This window comes from Phodopus roborovskii, unplaced genomic scaffold, assembly GCF_943737965.1.
Source record: "Phodopus roborovskii unplaced genomic scaffold, PHOROB, whole genome shotgun sequence".
In the NCBI taxonomy this organism is placed as follows: domain Eukaryota; kingdom Metazoa; phylum Chordata; class Mammalia; order Rodentia; family Cricetidae; genus Phodopus; species Phodopus roborovskii.
In genome coordinates this window covers 19,264,059-19,277,900 of record NW_026126480.1, presented here as the reverse complement: position 1 = coordinate 19,277,900, position 13,842 = coordinate 19,264,059, and the positions used below count along the sequence as shown (strand labels likewise).

The window sequence follows — 13,842 nt, the reverse complement described above, 5'->3', positions numbered from 1 at the left end:
TCAGGCAAAACACCAAATGCACATAAAAAAGTAAAAATAATTAAAAAAAAGAGTGACAGTTCTCATCTGGGAGAGGTTAACTGCTGTGCCTCCTTCACAGCTAGTAAGAGCACGGACAGAGATTTAATCACTAACTAGTGTCTTCTAGTTTTATATGTCTTCTGACTGTCTAAGAAGCAATTATTCTGCCAAACGTATTTCCTACTGGGAAGGAGATCACTTTACAGTTGAGTATTCTGGGTCTCTGAGCAGCTACAATTTGTCAAGGCAAATTAATACAGTCATGGATTTGTTTTCAACTTGTTTCTTACAGGTTGAGTTAATGTGAGAGAGGTCTTCTAGCAGCTACCTAGTCTGGGATAAAACATTTCTGGATTTTTAAACTGAGGACATTTATTCCTTTTCTAAATCCCTTCTTTTTTCTTTATTTTTAACGACCCTCCCCACTCAGTCTCCTCTATATCATTCCCCAAGTGGTTCTTTAACTTTACCTGATCTGTACTTATTCTTTTCTTGTTATTTTTCTGTGCATGAGTGCTTTGCCTGAATGTGTATCTGTTTGGCATGTTAGTGCTTGGTGCCTGTGGAGGTCAGAAGAGGGAATCAAATCCCCTGGAACTGGAGTTACAGAAGGTTGTGAGCCACCATGTGGGTGCTGGGAATCGAACCTTGGTCCTCTGCAAGAACAGCCAGTGCTCTTAACTACTGAGCCATCTTCCCAGCCCTGATCTGTACACCTTCTAAGGTCAGTTTTATACCTGTCACTTGAAGCCTTTATTTATCCAACCCTTTTCTCCCCTCAGTTTTCAGTTTTCAACCCCTTTTAATATTGTCTTGATTTGCTTTTGCTTTTCTTTTTTTTTTTTTAAGATGGGGTCTGTACTGTATGGTCAGGCTAGCTCCATATTTATAATCCTTTTGCTTGGCCTCTTGAGTGCTGGGATTACAGGCTTGTTCCACCATACCTGGCTTTCCCACCTTCCACATTAGTGCATTCCTTGATGCTGCCTAAATGAGTGTATGTTTTTTTTTCCACTCTTTGTTGTGGCACATATTAAGTATCTGATGTTTCTTGTTGACCCTCTGGATCTCTGGAAGCCTTCCACAATCAGGACCCAACATCAACAGGTTTCCTTTTCCTTGCTCTGTTTAGCTCTCTGAGCCCCTTGCACAATCTGTGTCCCAAGTAAGCCTGCAGGATAAGGCAACAACACCTCAGATGACTTTGTAAAGCTGCCCTCTCCTCTTGAGTTTTCTTCCAGCTGTTCAGGTAGGTTAGATCCAGGGAGCAGATGCTATGGTTTCCAGTGATGTTAGTTGTGACCTCTTGGTCATGCTCCCGAAGGGATCCAGTACTTAAGAGTAATACTGGGAACAGAACCCAGGAGAGAGCCCAGATTCAGTCCCTGGGGAAGCCAATTGCCTTCTATATTCCTTAGTTGGCTGCCTGCCAGAGCAGACCTTGAGCACACCATACTGCAGCAACAATGATGAAGTGCAATGTGTAATGTTTCTGGAGTGCCTTCTATGTTTTGGATATAACTCTCACTTTTTTTTTCCTTTTGGTTTTTTGAGACAGGGGTTCTCTGTATTGCTTTGGAGCCTATCCTTAGCTCTGTAGACCAGTCTGGCCTGAAACTCACAGATATCTGCCTGCCTCTGCCTCCCAAGTGCTGGGACTAAAAGCATGCACCATCAACGCCTGGCGACATGGCATTTGTTTTATACTTTCACAAAAAACATGCCTGCTGGCATCTGCAGATTACATAAATAACTTGCCAACATTACACTCTAAAGTATAAAAGTAGGGATTCAAACCAGAGGATTATTTCTAGAACCCTTGCTAGGAACTTTAGCATGAATTCTAGTTGGGCTTAATAATGAAAACCCAGAGACAGATATTGGGGTTAAAGCTGAAGACCAGAGAAGCAAAGTGGGCAGCCCCTAGAGAGTTCTCACCTCTACCAATACTCAGACCGAAAAGGTGATCCTGTCCTCAGAGTGCATCTCCAGACTGCCTTCTGCCTAGACTGCCTCAGACTGAATCTTTTTCTTGTCTCTTCTCACTTTGTATGCCTCTCTCTGCCCAGTCATATTACTCCTGTGTCCACCTCACTAGTGTGGGATTAAAGCCTTGAGATCCCAAGTGCTGGGATCACCTTTGTGTGAGCTCTGTTTCTCTTTTAGACAGATTCAATCTTATGTAGCCCAGGTTGGCAGTGAACTAACAGAGATCCGCCTGCCTCTTGTCTCCTAAGTGCTGGGATTAAAGGTGTGTTCCACCACTGCCTGGCCTCTATGGCTAACTAGTGTGTCTAGTTTTGCACTCTGATCATCAGGCAAGCTTTATTTGTTAGATCATAAACAAAATATCACAAGCAACCACTACAGTGTATGGCTTTCTTGGCCTCTGATGTTCCAGTAAAAGACCCACCTGAGTGTGGTGTGTAGGTGCAGGCCCTTAAGCCCATCACCAAGGAGGTAGAAGTAAGAGAATCTCTACAGATTGGTACAAGCACGTAGCGAGTTCTGAGTTAGTCAGGGCTACACAGTGAGACCCTGTTCAAAAAAACAAAAGAAATAACACATTTATCTAGCTTCTGGGGGAAATGAAATCAAAAGGTCTGTTGTTGAGGCGATAGACAAGGACCAGGAGGTTTCATCCAACCACCATTTTCCTCCTACACTGGAAGCTCAAAGGAAGGAAGGAAGGAAGAAAGGGAGGAAGGTAGGGAGGAAGGGGTGGGGGAGAGAGAGAAGGGAGGGAGGAAGGAACGGGAATTCTGGCACTGTGAAAATTAAGAACTTCTAAATGACAGGGGCTTCTTAGAAGGTGTCAGAGAGAGAGCTTGGTGCCTGGGAGAAACCCTGCTTGTGGGTTGCAGGGTGGTGAGCTGGTCCGTGAACACAGGATTCAAAGGTGGTTTCTGTCTATTGCTTTTCTTTAACTTCAGTTTCCCTATCTGCAAATTAAGGGTAAATGTAAAATCAACTGACCCACCTCTCCAAAAAACAGGGTTTCCCCAGATCTATTGGGGAAAGTCGCATCACTGACACTGAGGAGCAGGGACAAGGAGAAGCTGCAGTGTGAGGACAGTCTAGGAGTAGGATCCGGTGGGCTTCACGGCTCAGTTGTGTAGCTCTATATCGGTGACACCTCAAGCACGGGCCAGTGTCTCAGCTTTACCCTCACGCCCCCCTCTTTCCTCACACCCCCAGTTTTCCAAAGGGCATCGCAGTCCCGTGAGGGTGGCAGGACTCGCGGGATCCCGGAGGCCGCCGCCGGCTACACTGCGGCGGCGACTGCTCTGGAAGCCTAGGGCCCCGGGGCCCAAAGAGCATCACGTCATCCTTTGCGCTTGGCGCCCGCCCCTCCCCGGTCGCGCGTGCGCACGCGGCGGCGGCGGGTGGGGGGGCCCGCGGTGGGGCGGACAGCCGCTCTCCGCCCTTTCCTAGGCTTGCTCGGGCCGCGGCGCGGAGGGCAGCGTCCAGGATGTGGCGCGGGGTGGCCCAGCGCCCCCCTGCCGTGGCACGGCAACGGCGGCCGCTGGGGCCCGGCCAGGCTTGGGGGCGGCGGCCCGAGCCTCGGTAGCGGCGAAGGCAGCGGCGGGAGCGGCGGCCGAGGGCGGGCGGGCGGGCGGCCGGGGGCGGGGGCTCGGCTCCGCGCGGCTCGCCCGGCTCGGCCCGGCGCCATGAGCGGCGGCGGCGGCGGTGGCGGAGGGGGTTCGGCGCCCAGTCGCTTCGCCGACTACTTTGTCATCTGCGGACTGGACACCGAGACTGGGCTGGAGCCGGACGAGCTGTCGGGTGAGTGCGCGCCGAGCCCGGGCAGGGACCCTTGGGCCCCGCTTTGTCCCGGGGGCTCGGCGAGGGTCGGGCGAGGGGACGGGGCGCGGGGCGCCGCGGGCCTGCTGCCCCCACGCGCGGTGGGCAAGGCGTCGGCGACCTGCGAAGATGTGGACACTGTGTGCGTCCAGGAGGTCGAGTGGTTTAGTGCGGAATGAAGGGGAGCGCGCCTTCCAGCACCCTTTTGGGAGGGGAGAAGTTAGCTCACGTCCTGGTGAGAGTGAGTCCCACCCAGACTTTTCAAAAGAGCAAAACAAAAACTTGGTTTATCTGCTCTCTTCCCAAGAAGCCCGTGACACCAGTTCCTCAAAACCGTTATAACTCACTCCTGAGCAGTCCAGGCCCTGGGCTTTCCCTCCACAGCTCTGCCACTCTGGATGAGACATGAAGTGACAAATTGAACTTGATTTCTCCCTTGGCACTAGAAAAGGAGCTTGTTCCAGGGGCCATGCTTTTTTTTTTTTTTTTTGTGACAGTTATGTCCTTTATCAGTGAAGGGTCATTTGTGAATAAAAGGCGAAGTCTCAGTCGGACAGGTTGTACTGTGTTGTGATGCCTCTCCAGTTATCTTTCAAAGGGGAAGTGGTGGGGGAGTGACATTGAGGCCCTGACAAGATTTGGTACCCATTGCTTGAAGGTGTAAGAATTGTAAAATCCCCGGTGAATTCCTCCCGCGCCCGCACTGAAACCTTGGAGTTGCAGTAGTTTTGAAAAGTTTTTGTCTGGAGTGACCGACCAGTAGGCAGGTTTCAGTGGGTGGTGGCTTGTGTTAAACTTTAAACTTACATCATGCTGATTTGATGAGGGAGACTCCTTTCCCCTCTGTCACAATGTGGTCACTGCGCATTGTACAGTTTCTCTTTTGAAAGTGATCATCCTGTTGACTAATTTCACTCTGCTTAAGAGATGCTAGGGCAGTTGTGCAATTTTTGTTTTGTCACCGGAGAAATCCCATTATTTATTCTCAAAACAAAACAAAATAAAACCAAAAACTAAGTGTACACGTTAGATGGCAAAAAATGGATTGTCCTTTTAAAATATGAGAAACTGATGCTTTATAAAAAAAAATCACGAAATAATAATGGATTGATGCTAGCTGAGCTCCAGTCTCACCTTTTTATGGCATCCAATTCTTCCAGACTGATGTTGTCATCTGTTCCATATGTATTAACTTTAGACTTTCAGATGATGTAGTTGGAATTCCATCCTAGGTCTTGGTGCTGGAGAGCATCTGAGAGGAAAATGAGGCCCAGAAGGAGATCAGAGTTTGTTTCTTGACTCTTGGTCCAGTGCATCTTTGGTGACATTCTACTGTATATAGTAGCCTCTCTGGAGGTCTTTGGAAAATAATAACATGGTCTCCAGTGCTGGTGTGCATCTGTAACCCCAGCACTTGGTTGGCAGAAGTAGGATTTCCACAAGTTGAGGGCCAGACAGGGCTTCATAGTAAGACCCTGGCCAAAAAAGAAAGAAAAACCAACATGTTGAGAAGGGTTAAAGATAGCAGTTTTTCTGGATGAATAAAATAATAATAAAACATAGTTTTCTGGATGAGGTTCAAGGGTAGAAAAACTATTGTTATTTTTATGTTGTGTTACTGAATGTCTGTTAAATTGTGTACATAATTTGATTTTAGAAAATAAAGGCAGCCTTAAAGGATGGTGTAAACCTGTGAGATCCTTGTACTTGGGAGGTGGAGTTGCAGGTTATTTTCAGGTCACCAAAAAAAAAAAAAAAAAAAAAAAAAAAAGGTTTGGGTTGGGATGAGACAATTTTGTTTTGCTGTTGGGAATATTTGTGCCTGGAGCAAATTAGATAACCAACACTTTAACTAAAAAAGTTTTACTGACAACTTAACTGAAAAAAAAAACATTATCTTTCACTAAAAAAAATGTCATCTCTACGTGAATATCTATGTTAATTATATGGCTTCTCAGTAAGCTAAAATTGTATCCCTGTGTAAGCTTGTTGGGAGAATAAAGAAAGAGGGATGAGTTTGGAAAATGTGTAAGAAGGACATTTTGTGTATTTTTAAATTTGGTTGTAGTAGTGTAATGCCAAGAATTTATCCAATAGTTTGCCTTTGTTAGAACAGATACTAATTGAGGGATTTTTTTTTTTTTTCTTTACTCTTTTCATTTCTGGTGGGTTGATTAGGGAATCTGGATGACCCACGGGGACTCTTTGAGCACAACAAAACAGAATACAAATAACTCTGTGCAGTCCAGCTGAGACTCCCTTGGGTGTATTTTCTCTCCTTAGCCTGCTTGATTGCTCCCAAATTGGTGATGTCATAGTCCGTGAAACTATATGAAATTAGGAATTGCACTCATGTTCTCTGGTTAGATGCTGAAAGGAACCTGTGTTCTTTTCCCCAATCCAATTAAGTTATATTATTGCTCTGGTAGTTCCCAAATACTAAAAACAAAACAAGCAAATCAAAGGTGCTTAGACAGGGTGTGTATGATGGCCCACATCTGTAATCGTAGCACTGGGTAGCTTCAAGATGCAGGAGAGTTAGAAGACTAAGGTCATCATTGTCTTTGTAGCTAGTTTGCTTCCAAGTAATCATCTGGAAGTAGAGACAGGTGAATTCCAGTGAATTCCAGACCAGCCTGGCTGCATAGTAAGACCCTTAAAAAGAAAAAAACAGAAAGTAAAAATTAAAATTAGGGACAGAAAATCCTTCCACAGTCTTTTCTATGCTGACACAGTTAAGGGTCATAGAAGTTTAGAGATGCAGTAAATAGTTGTTTTGACCCAAAAAGTAAGTGTGGGCTGGAAGAAAAGGTTAGCTAATAGTCACATTTAAAAAAAAAAAAAAAAAAAAAAAAAAAAAAAAAAAAGCATCACATTGAAATATTACACTGAAATAATCTTTGAATGTCACATTTGTATTTTGCCTGCCTGTATGTCTGTATGAGGATGCCAGATTCTCTGAAACTGGAGTTACAGACAGTTGTGAACTGCCATGTGGATGCAGAGAATTGAACCAGTATCCTCTGGAAGAGTAGCCAGTGCTCTTAATGACTGAGCCATCTCTCCAACACCCTGAATGTCCCTTTATGAAAAGAGACATAATTCTGTCTAGAAAATCCAGAGCAGAGGACTTGTCAGGTGGTAATCCTGAGATGTGTGGAGCAGTGAGACTAGAATTATTTTTTGTTTTGAAAATGAGGTCTTGTCATGTAGTCCAGGCTGGCCTGTAACTCCCTATGTAGGAAGCTCAGGCCATTCTTGAACTAGGATTTATGTGTGTGGCACTGCACCTGGATAAAATTGGAACTTTAAGGCCATGGAGGCCTGTCAGACAGGAAGGCATACTTAGAGATCATATAATCTGGTTTTACAGATAAGAGACCAAGGTTCAGAGAAAGGAAGAGAGTGTTGATTTTTGACGACACAGTTCATTTGTGTGCCTTGCAGTAGTCTAATGGGGATGAGAGAAGATATTTGTATAATGGGACAGTAACAGACCTTACAGCCTTTTTTTAATTTTAGCTCAGGTTTGTTTGTTTCCTAATTAAGATAGAGGTTCTTGTAGCCAAAGCTGGCCTTGAATTTTGATCCTTCTGCCTCTAACTCTTGCCTCCACCTGCTTGAATTAGATGTGCACCAACACATTTTGCTCTACTGTTATTTTTTATGGCTGATTAATATTCTGTGACATAAAACATACAGTTATAGGGGGGCTGGAGAGATGACTCAGCAGTTAAGAGTACTGACTGACTGTTCTTCCAGAGGACCTGGGTTCAAGTTCCAGCATCTATATAGCACAGCTTACAACTGTCTGTAACTCTAGTTTCAAGGGAATCTGATACCTTCACCCCAATGCACATAAAATAAAGGTTAAATAAATTATTAAAACACATACAATTAGTTGATTAATATTTCAGTTGTTTCTACTTTTTAATTATTGTGAACATTTCATACATGGTTTTTGGTGGGCATATGGTTCAGTTTCCCTTGGCTTGTATACCTAGGAATGAAATTGCTAGGTCATATAGAAATTTGTTTAACCTTTTGAATAACTGTTTGTTAGTTTGTTTTTTAAAATTGCCCTACCAGCTAATATTTCCACCAGCATCCATGTCTTCCTGACAGTACAGTCTTTCTGTCTTGTTTTACTTTGTTTTGAGACAGAGTTTTTCTCTGTATCACAGGCAGACTGTCTAGGCATTTAAGATATACCTCAGGCTGGCTGTGACCTCCTGCCTCAGCCTCCTGAGCATTAGATTACAGGTATGACCACCAGACCTGGCTGAATGTATTTGATTATAACCATTCATCCTGGGTGTGTAATGTGGGTTTTGAGTTTTTATACCTGACTGCTAAGGAAGGATATGTATATATGTGCATATATAATTGTGTTTATATATATAATATTTATTATTATTATTATTTTTTCTAGACAGGGTTTCTCTGTAGTTTTGGAGTCTGTCTTGGCACTCACTCTGTAGACTAGGCTGGCCTTGATCTCACAGAGATCTGCTGCCTCTGCCTCCCAAGTGCCAGGATTAATGAGACTAAAGTGTGTGCCACCACTGCCCAGCAGAAGAATATCTTAATTAAAAGCAATAGACTGCTTCCCACTTTATAGAGATGAAGCTTGAGAGTGGAGTGTGGCAGTGCATTCCTGTAATCTCAGTAGTGGAGGCAGTACATTCAAGTTCCAGCCCAGTCAGAGGCTTGCTTTCCTTCCATTCCCACTCTCCACCTCATCCCTACTCCCCCCCCCCAACTGATGAATTGTCTGGGGATTGATGAATTGGCAGTGGTAGAGTGCTTGTTTAACATACTTGAAATCCTGAGGTCAATCCCCAGAAATACCACCACCACAACAAAAAAATCTTTGGTAAGTGTCTTCAAACTGGGAGTCAATATGAATGGGAAGTATTTCTTCTCTACCAGTCTGTGGCTTCCAGGTCAATTCTCTTATATTCATTATCGGTGTCTGCCCTGAAGCCTAGCTTACTAGCTATAGGACACTCCAGTCTTGATGGCTCACCACAGGCTGTAACTGCTGCTGTAATAGGGGAGATTTCCCAAGTAAGGTCATGTGCTTCTTTTGTAAGGTAGGACAAGGAAGAAGTCTGGAGAAGGGTAGCCCTCAGGAAATAAGAAGCAGCCTACATACCTAATGTGTTGGGAGACTGAATTGGTACAACCCAAGGGAGCCCTTACTTGACTTCCTCAGGTGAGGATCATGTGAAAAGTGAGTGGATTTCACTTTAATGACTTTGGGGCTCTGCTCCTCTCCAGGAGATCATGAGTCAATGTTTGGTGCTTCAATCAAACTATTTATTTATTTATTTATTTATTTATTTATTGTTTTTCAAGACAGGGTTTCTCTGTATCTTTGGAGCTGGTCCTGGAGCTAGCTCTGTAGACTAGGCTGGTCCCAAACTCAGAAATCCACCTGCCTCTGCCTCCTGAGTGCTAGGATTAAAGTCCTGAGCAGTCCCCCACCCCCTTCTGTTCAGTCCTTCCTTACTTCCTAGGTTAAAAATAGTTTCTTTGCCTAAGGTCTCCTTTGGTAACATCCTTTTCCAGGCCCATTTCCTTTTAGAAACTTACTTTTTGACTTAGTCTGGTAGAAGTTGGGTTTAGCTTGGCTCCTTGACTGGTTCTGCTCTTGTAATTATCATCAGATGAGTGTAGAGCTCTCTGAGGACTTAGACAGAAGGGACACTGCTTTTAGTTCCTGCTGGTGTGGAACAGTAGTGCCCTAGAAAGGCTTGCCTTTCAGAAGCTGGTGACTTCTTGTGGAATTCAGTGATGAAATTTTGTTTGTCATTATCAAACTTTCAGGTTTCTTCTTCAAAGTTATTAAGTGAGGTAGATATTAATAGAATGTCCATATTCCAGTATTTTTGTGATTGTTGATTTAAAATTTTTATTGCATTTATTTTTGTGTGTATATAGGTATACATGTGTCATGCCATGTATGTGGAAATCAGGACAGCTTTTGGGAGTTGATGGCCCTACCATGTAGGTTCTAGGGGTCATCAGAATTGGCAGCAAACATCTTTACATGCTGAGCCACCTTGCTGGCCTAGTTTTTAAATTTATTTTATTATTATTATTTTTTTGAGATGGGGAGTCTTACTATGTATCCTTGGCTAGGCTAGAACTCAGTATGTAGAACAGTCTAGTCTAGAATTCACAGAAATCCACCTACCTCTGCCTCATGAGATAGGCACGTACCACTGTGCCCTACCAGTTTTTGATTCTAGTTTGGAGAATTTGAGTCTGTGAGTCACAGGATCCTGGTATGGTGGATAATACGAGGGTATGCCAGATCTCAAGCTGTTTTCAGAATGTTTTTGGGGGATCAAATACAGCTCCAGAAGTTAAAATAGCAACAGGTGGAGTTTAGATCACTGAATTTATAAGTAATGCTTAAGATGCTGGCTCAGTTTGGGGTGATGCAGTCCATCATGGCAGGGAGATTGGTATGGTGGAAGCAGGAGGCAGCTGGCCACTTCATCTGCTTCTAGGAAGCAAAGAAAGATGGGGCTCAGCTCAGCTCACTCTTTTTTTTTTTTTTTTTTTTTTTTTTAAATTTATTTTGTATGCATTGGTGTTTTGTCGTGGGCATCGGGTCCCCTGGCACTGGAATTCAGATAGTTGTGAGCTACCAAATGGGTGCTGGGAATTGAACCCAGGTCCTCTGGAAGAGCAGCCAGTGCTCTTAACCACTGAGCCATCTCTCCAGCCTTCTCACATTCTCTTTTTTAAATCAGTCTAGAGCCCTAAGCAATGGTTCCACCTGCATTTAGGGTAGGTCTCCCCACTTCAGTCAAACCCCACTGCAAACACCCTTGAAGACATACTTGTCTTTATGTTATAGTTGATTCTAAATTGAGTTACTATAGTCAGGTCAAAGCGTTGCTAGGACAGAATATGCATGGTGGTGCCAGCCTGAAGCAGAGAAAGACAGATCTATGATTTCAAGATAGCCTGGTCTACATAGTGAGTGGCAGACCAGCCAGGGCTACATCATGAGACCATATCTCAAAACAAACAAACAAACAAATGAACAAAAAAGATTACTATCAGCTAGGTGGTGTTGGTGCATACCCTTTAGTCTCTGAATTCTAGGCCAGCCTGGTCTACAGAGCCAAGTTCCAAAACAGCTTGGGCTGTTGCACAGAGAAACCCTGTTTCAAAAAACAAAACAAACAAAAAACAAGGGGGAAAAAAAGATCTTTTCTTGAGTGTTACCCAGCAAGTTAAAAAAGAATTGTTAGAATTCAGGTCTCTGTCTTCTGCCCATTATTGATAAACTTTACTTTTAATTAAAATGTAAAAAAACACTTTGGTGGTGGGAGCATTAGACTGATGACTTGTCATTGAATCACAGAATTTGGCATAACATGACATGTGGGGTTTTGTGGTTCAGTCTCCAGCTCATACAAAAGTAGAGCTGCAGTGTCAGGAGATCAGGCTGATGGCCTGCTTCCTTGCATACAATTAGTAAAGCTGGCTGTGGGTTTTTCTTCTCTCTCCTCTCTTATCAGTTCTGGAAATCTTAGATCAAAAAGTGAGTAGGACTTTGGTTCTAAGAAAGCTGGTGCTACTCTCTTCCTGGTGTCTCTCTTTGTTTAAGGATGTTTCAGGCTTTTTGCATGTGGTTTGTTTTCTTTGAAGAAGAAAGGAAAGATTTGCATCTCCTAACCTCAGAAGTCCCTTGGTATATACTTGGTGTAGTGTGCAATTCTCATCTTCTGTTTTGGTAGTCAGGGGTTTGCTTGTGATTTCTGTGGTCTTGTAATGAAATGATATGGGAAATAACCAAGAAACTTTGAGGGTATTTTAAGTTATGGAAACAGGAGAAAATAAGTTAGAAATAATAATCACATAATAAGATAGTTGAATTTGCTAAATTTATGGCAAATTTCACTCATTTTAATTACAATAAATTAGGCTGACATTTCAGGAAAGTCTAGAGAATTTTTTTTTTTTTTTTTTTTTTTTTTTGGTGGTGGAACAATGGCTCAGTGGTTAAGAGCACTGGCTGCTTTTACAGAGGACCCATGTTCTATTGCCAGCACTCACATGGCAGCTCACAACCAAACATTACTCCAGTCCCAGGGCATCTAATGCTTTTTGGTTTTGAGCACACTACACAGACATAACATGCACACAAAATTAGAAGACCCTTCCTATATGAATGACAAATGTACTGAAAAAGAAACCAGTGAAACAGTCCTGTTCACAAAAACTACCAAAAAAAAAGTTTAATTTTATTTATGTGTATATTTGCCTGCTTTTCTGTTTGTATACCTGCTTGTCTCTGTGTACCATTCGTATGCCATCCCCACTGAAGCCAGAAGGGGGCATAGGTTCCCTGGAACTTCAGTGATAGGTGCTAGTGAACTGCCCTTAACCACTGAGCCATCTGTAAGGCCTTCAGTTTATTCTTTACTTGAGGTCAGAGTATCTATCATCTCTGATGCCAACCCCCACCCCCAGACAGGGTTTCTCTGTCTAACATCTCAGGCTGGCCTCGGACTCAGAGATCCGCCTGCCTCTGCCTCCAAGTGCTGAGATTAAAGGTGAGTTATGGGTAAGACTCTGTGTTTGTAATTTACAAATGATAACTGTAAACATAGTTATGTAGATGGGGATTAGATAATTATATACTGTTATATTATTGAAAAAACTAGAGATTTAATTTTAGGAAAGTGTTTTTTTTTTCCCTTACTTTTTTTAAACTTTTCATTTAACATGACCATTAAAAGGTTTAAATTTTTTTATGGGCCAGTGAGATGTCTGCCTACTGCCAAGGCCGGTATCAAGGGACCCACATTGTGGAGGGAAAGAATTCCCTCTCAAAAGTTATTTGCCTTGTTAGCCACATACACAATAAATGCAAGAAACTCTTAAAAGAAGCTTAATTTTATCTTAATTATAAAATCCTGACCATTATACAATTTCAGACATTACAGAACTATGTTAGAAATTTCTCTTGACCCAGAGTCAGCTAGGCAGAGTTCTTCACTTTACTGGAAACAGTGGTTTATATAGTAAGTGCTTAGTGATAGTTTGTTGTATTATTTGAAAAGATAGCAGCTTCTTTTGAGATCTTAACTGTTTTTCTGATGTAGGCATAATACTAAACCTCTTAGAGTTTCATCAGCCAAATTTTAAACTGTCCTAAGTACTGAGTAGTAAATGTGAGAGAGAACAGCAAGGACTGTGATTAAAGTTCCTGAATTTTTAAAAGTCTGGAAGCCAACCATGAATCTGAGATGTTGATGGGAGGAACATTTTGTCTTTTAGTCTGATTATTTCAGAATTTATACATTAAGGAGATGAATATGTATTTATCTTGCTATATAGCTCAGGCTATACTCTCAACTCTTCTAGTCTCTTGCCTTGGACTCCAGAGGGCTGGAATTACAAGCATACTCCACAAGGCCTGGCTTTATTTTTAATGATTCTATTTAGCTAGTTCTGTTGACTTGGTCTCCTTCTCTCTACTCCCCTGTCCCTGTTAGGGATCAAACCCAGGCCTTTGAATCACCTAGGCCACACTTTTACCCATGTACAACATCCCTAGTCCCATTCTGTGACTTGCTGAGAACAATATAGCCTTTGGCATCTGTATTACTCATTGGTGCTGCTTTAAGAGAATATTACAGAAAGAAGCCTAGGAAGTGCACACATGTGTGGAACTGGAAGTACAGACCATTGTGAACTGCCATGTGGGTGCTAGGAATTGAACCCAGGTCCACGAGATGAAGCATGCTCTAGTGTCTGTGGGTACAACATGAAAATGTGTAAGATATACATGCAGGTGTAAAATAAAAAGATAAATAAATAAATGATTAAAGAAAATAAACACTTTCCTCACCAAGTTGCTTTTGAATATGTTATTTCATCACAGGAATAGTCACCCTAACTAGGACAATGCCTTTAATGTGTTATGCTTTTAAAGAACATTTTTAAGCTTGAGGAAGAAAATTGTCTGAATATAGTCATTAGTGA

At 42.8% G+C, this 13,842-nt stretch overlaps 1 protein-coding gene across 2 annotated transcripts in view; it reads left to right on the top strand.

Moving 5' to 3' along the window:
* The first annotated feature begins 3,677 nt into the window (after positions 1 to 3,677).
* Dennd5a (DENN domain containing 5A) overlaps positions 3,678 to 13,842 on the top strand; it is a 59,316-nt gene continuing 49,151 nt past the window's right edge. For both annotated transcript variants that reach the window (XM_051192662.1, XM_051192661.1), the window contains exon 1: positions 3,678 to 3,807. In XM_051192662.1, the coding sequence (XP_051048619.1) occupies positions 3,693 to 3,807 (115 nt within the window). In that variant the 5' untranslated portion in view covers positions 3,678 to 3,692. The remainder of the gene's footprint in view (positions 3,808 to 13,842) is intronic.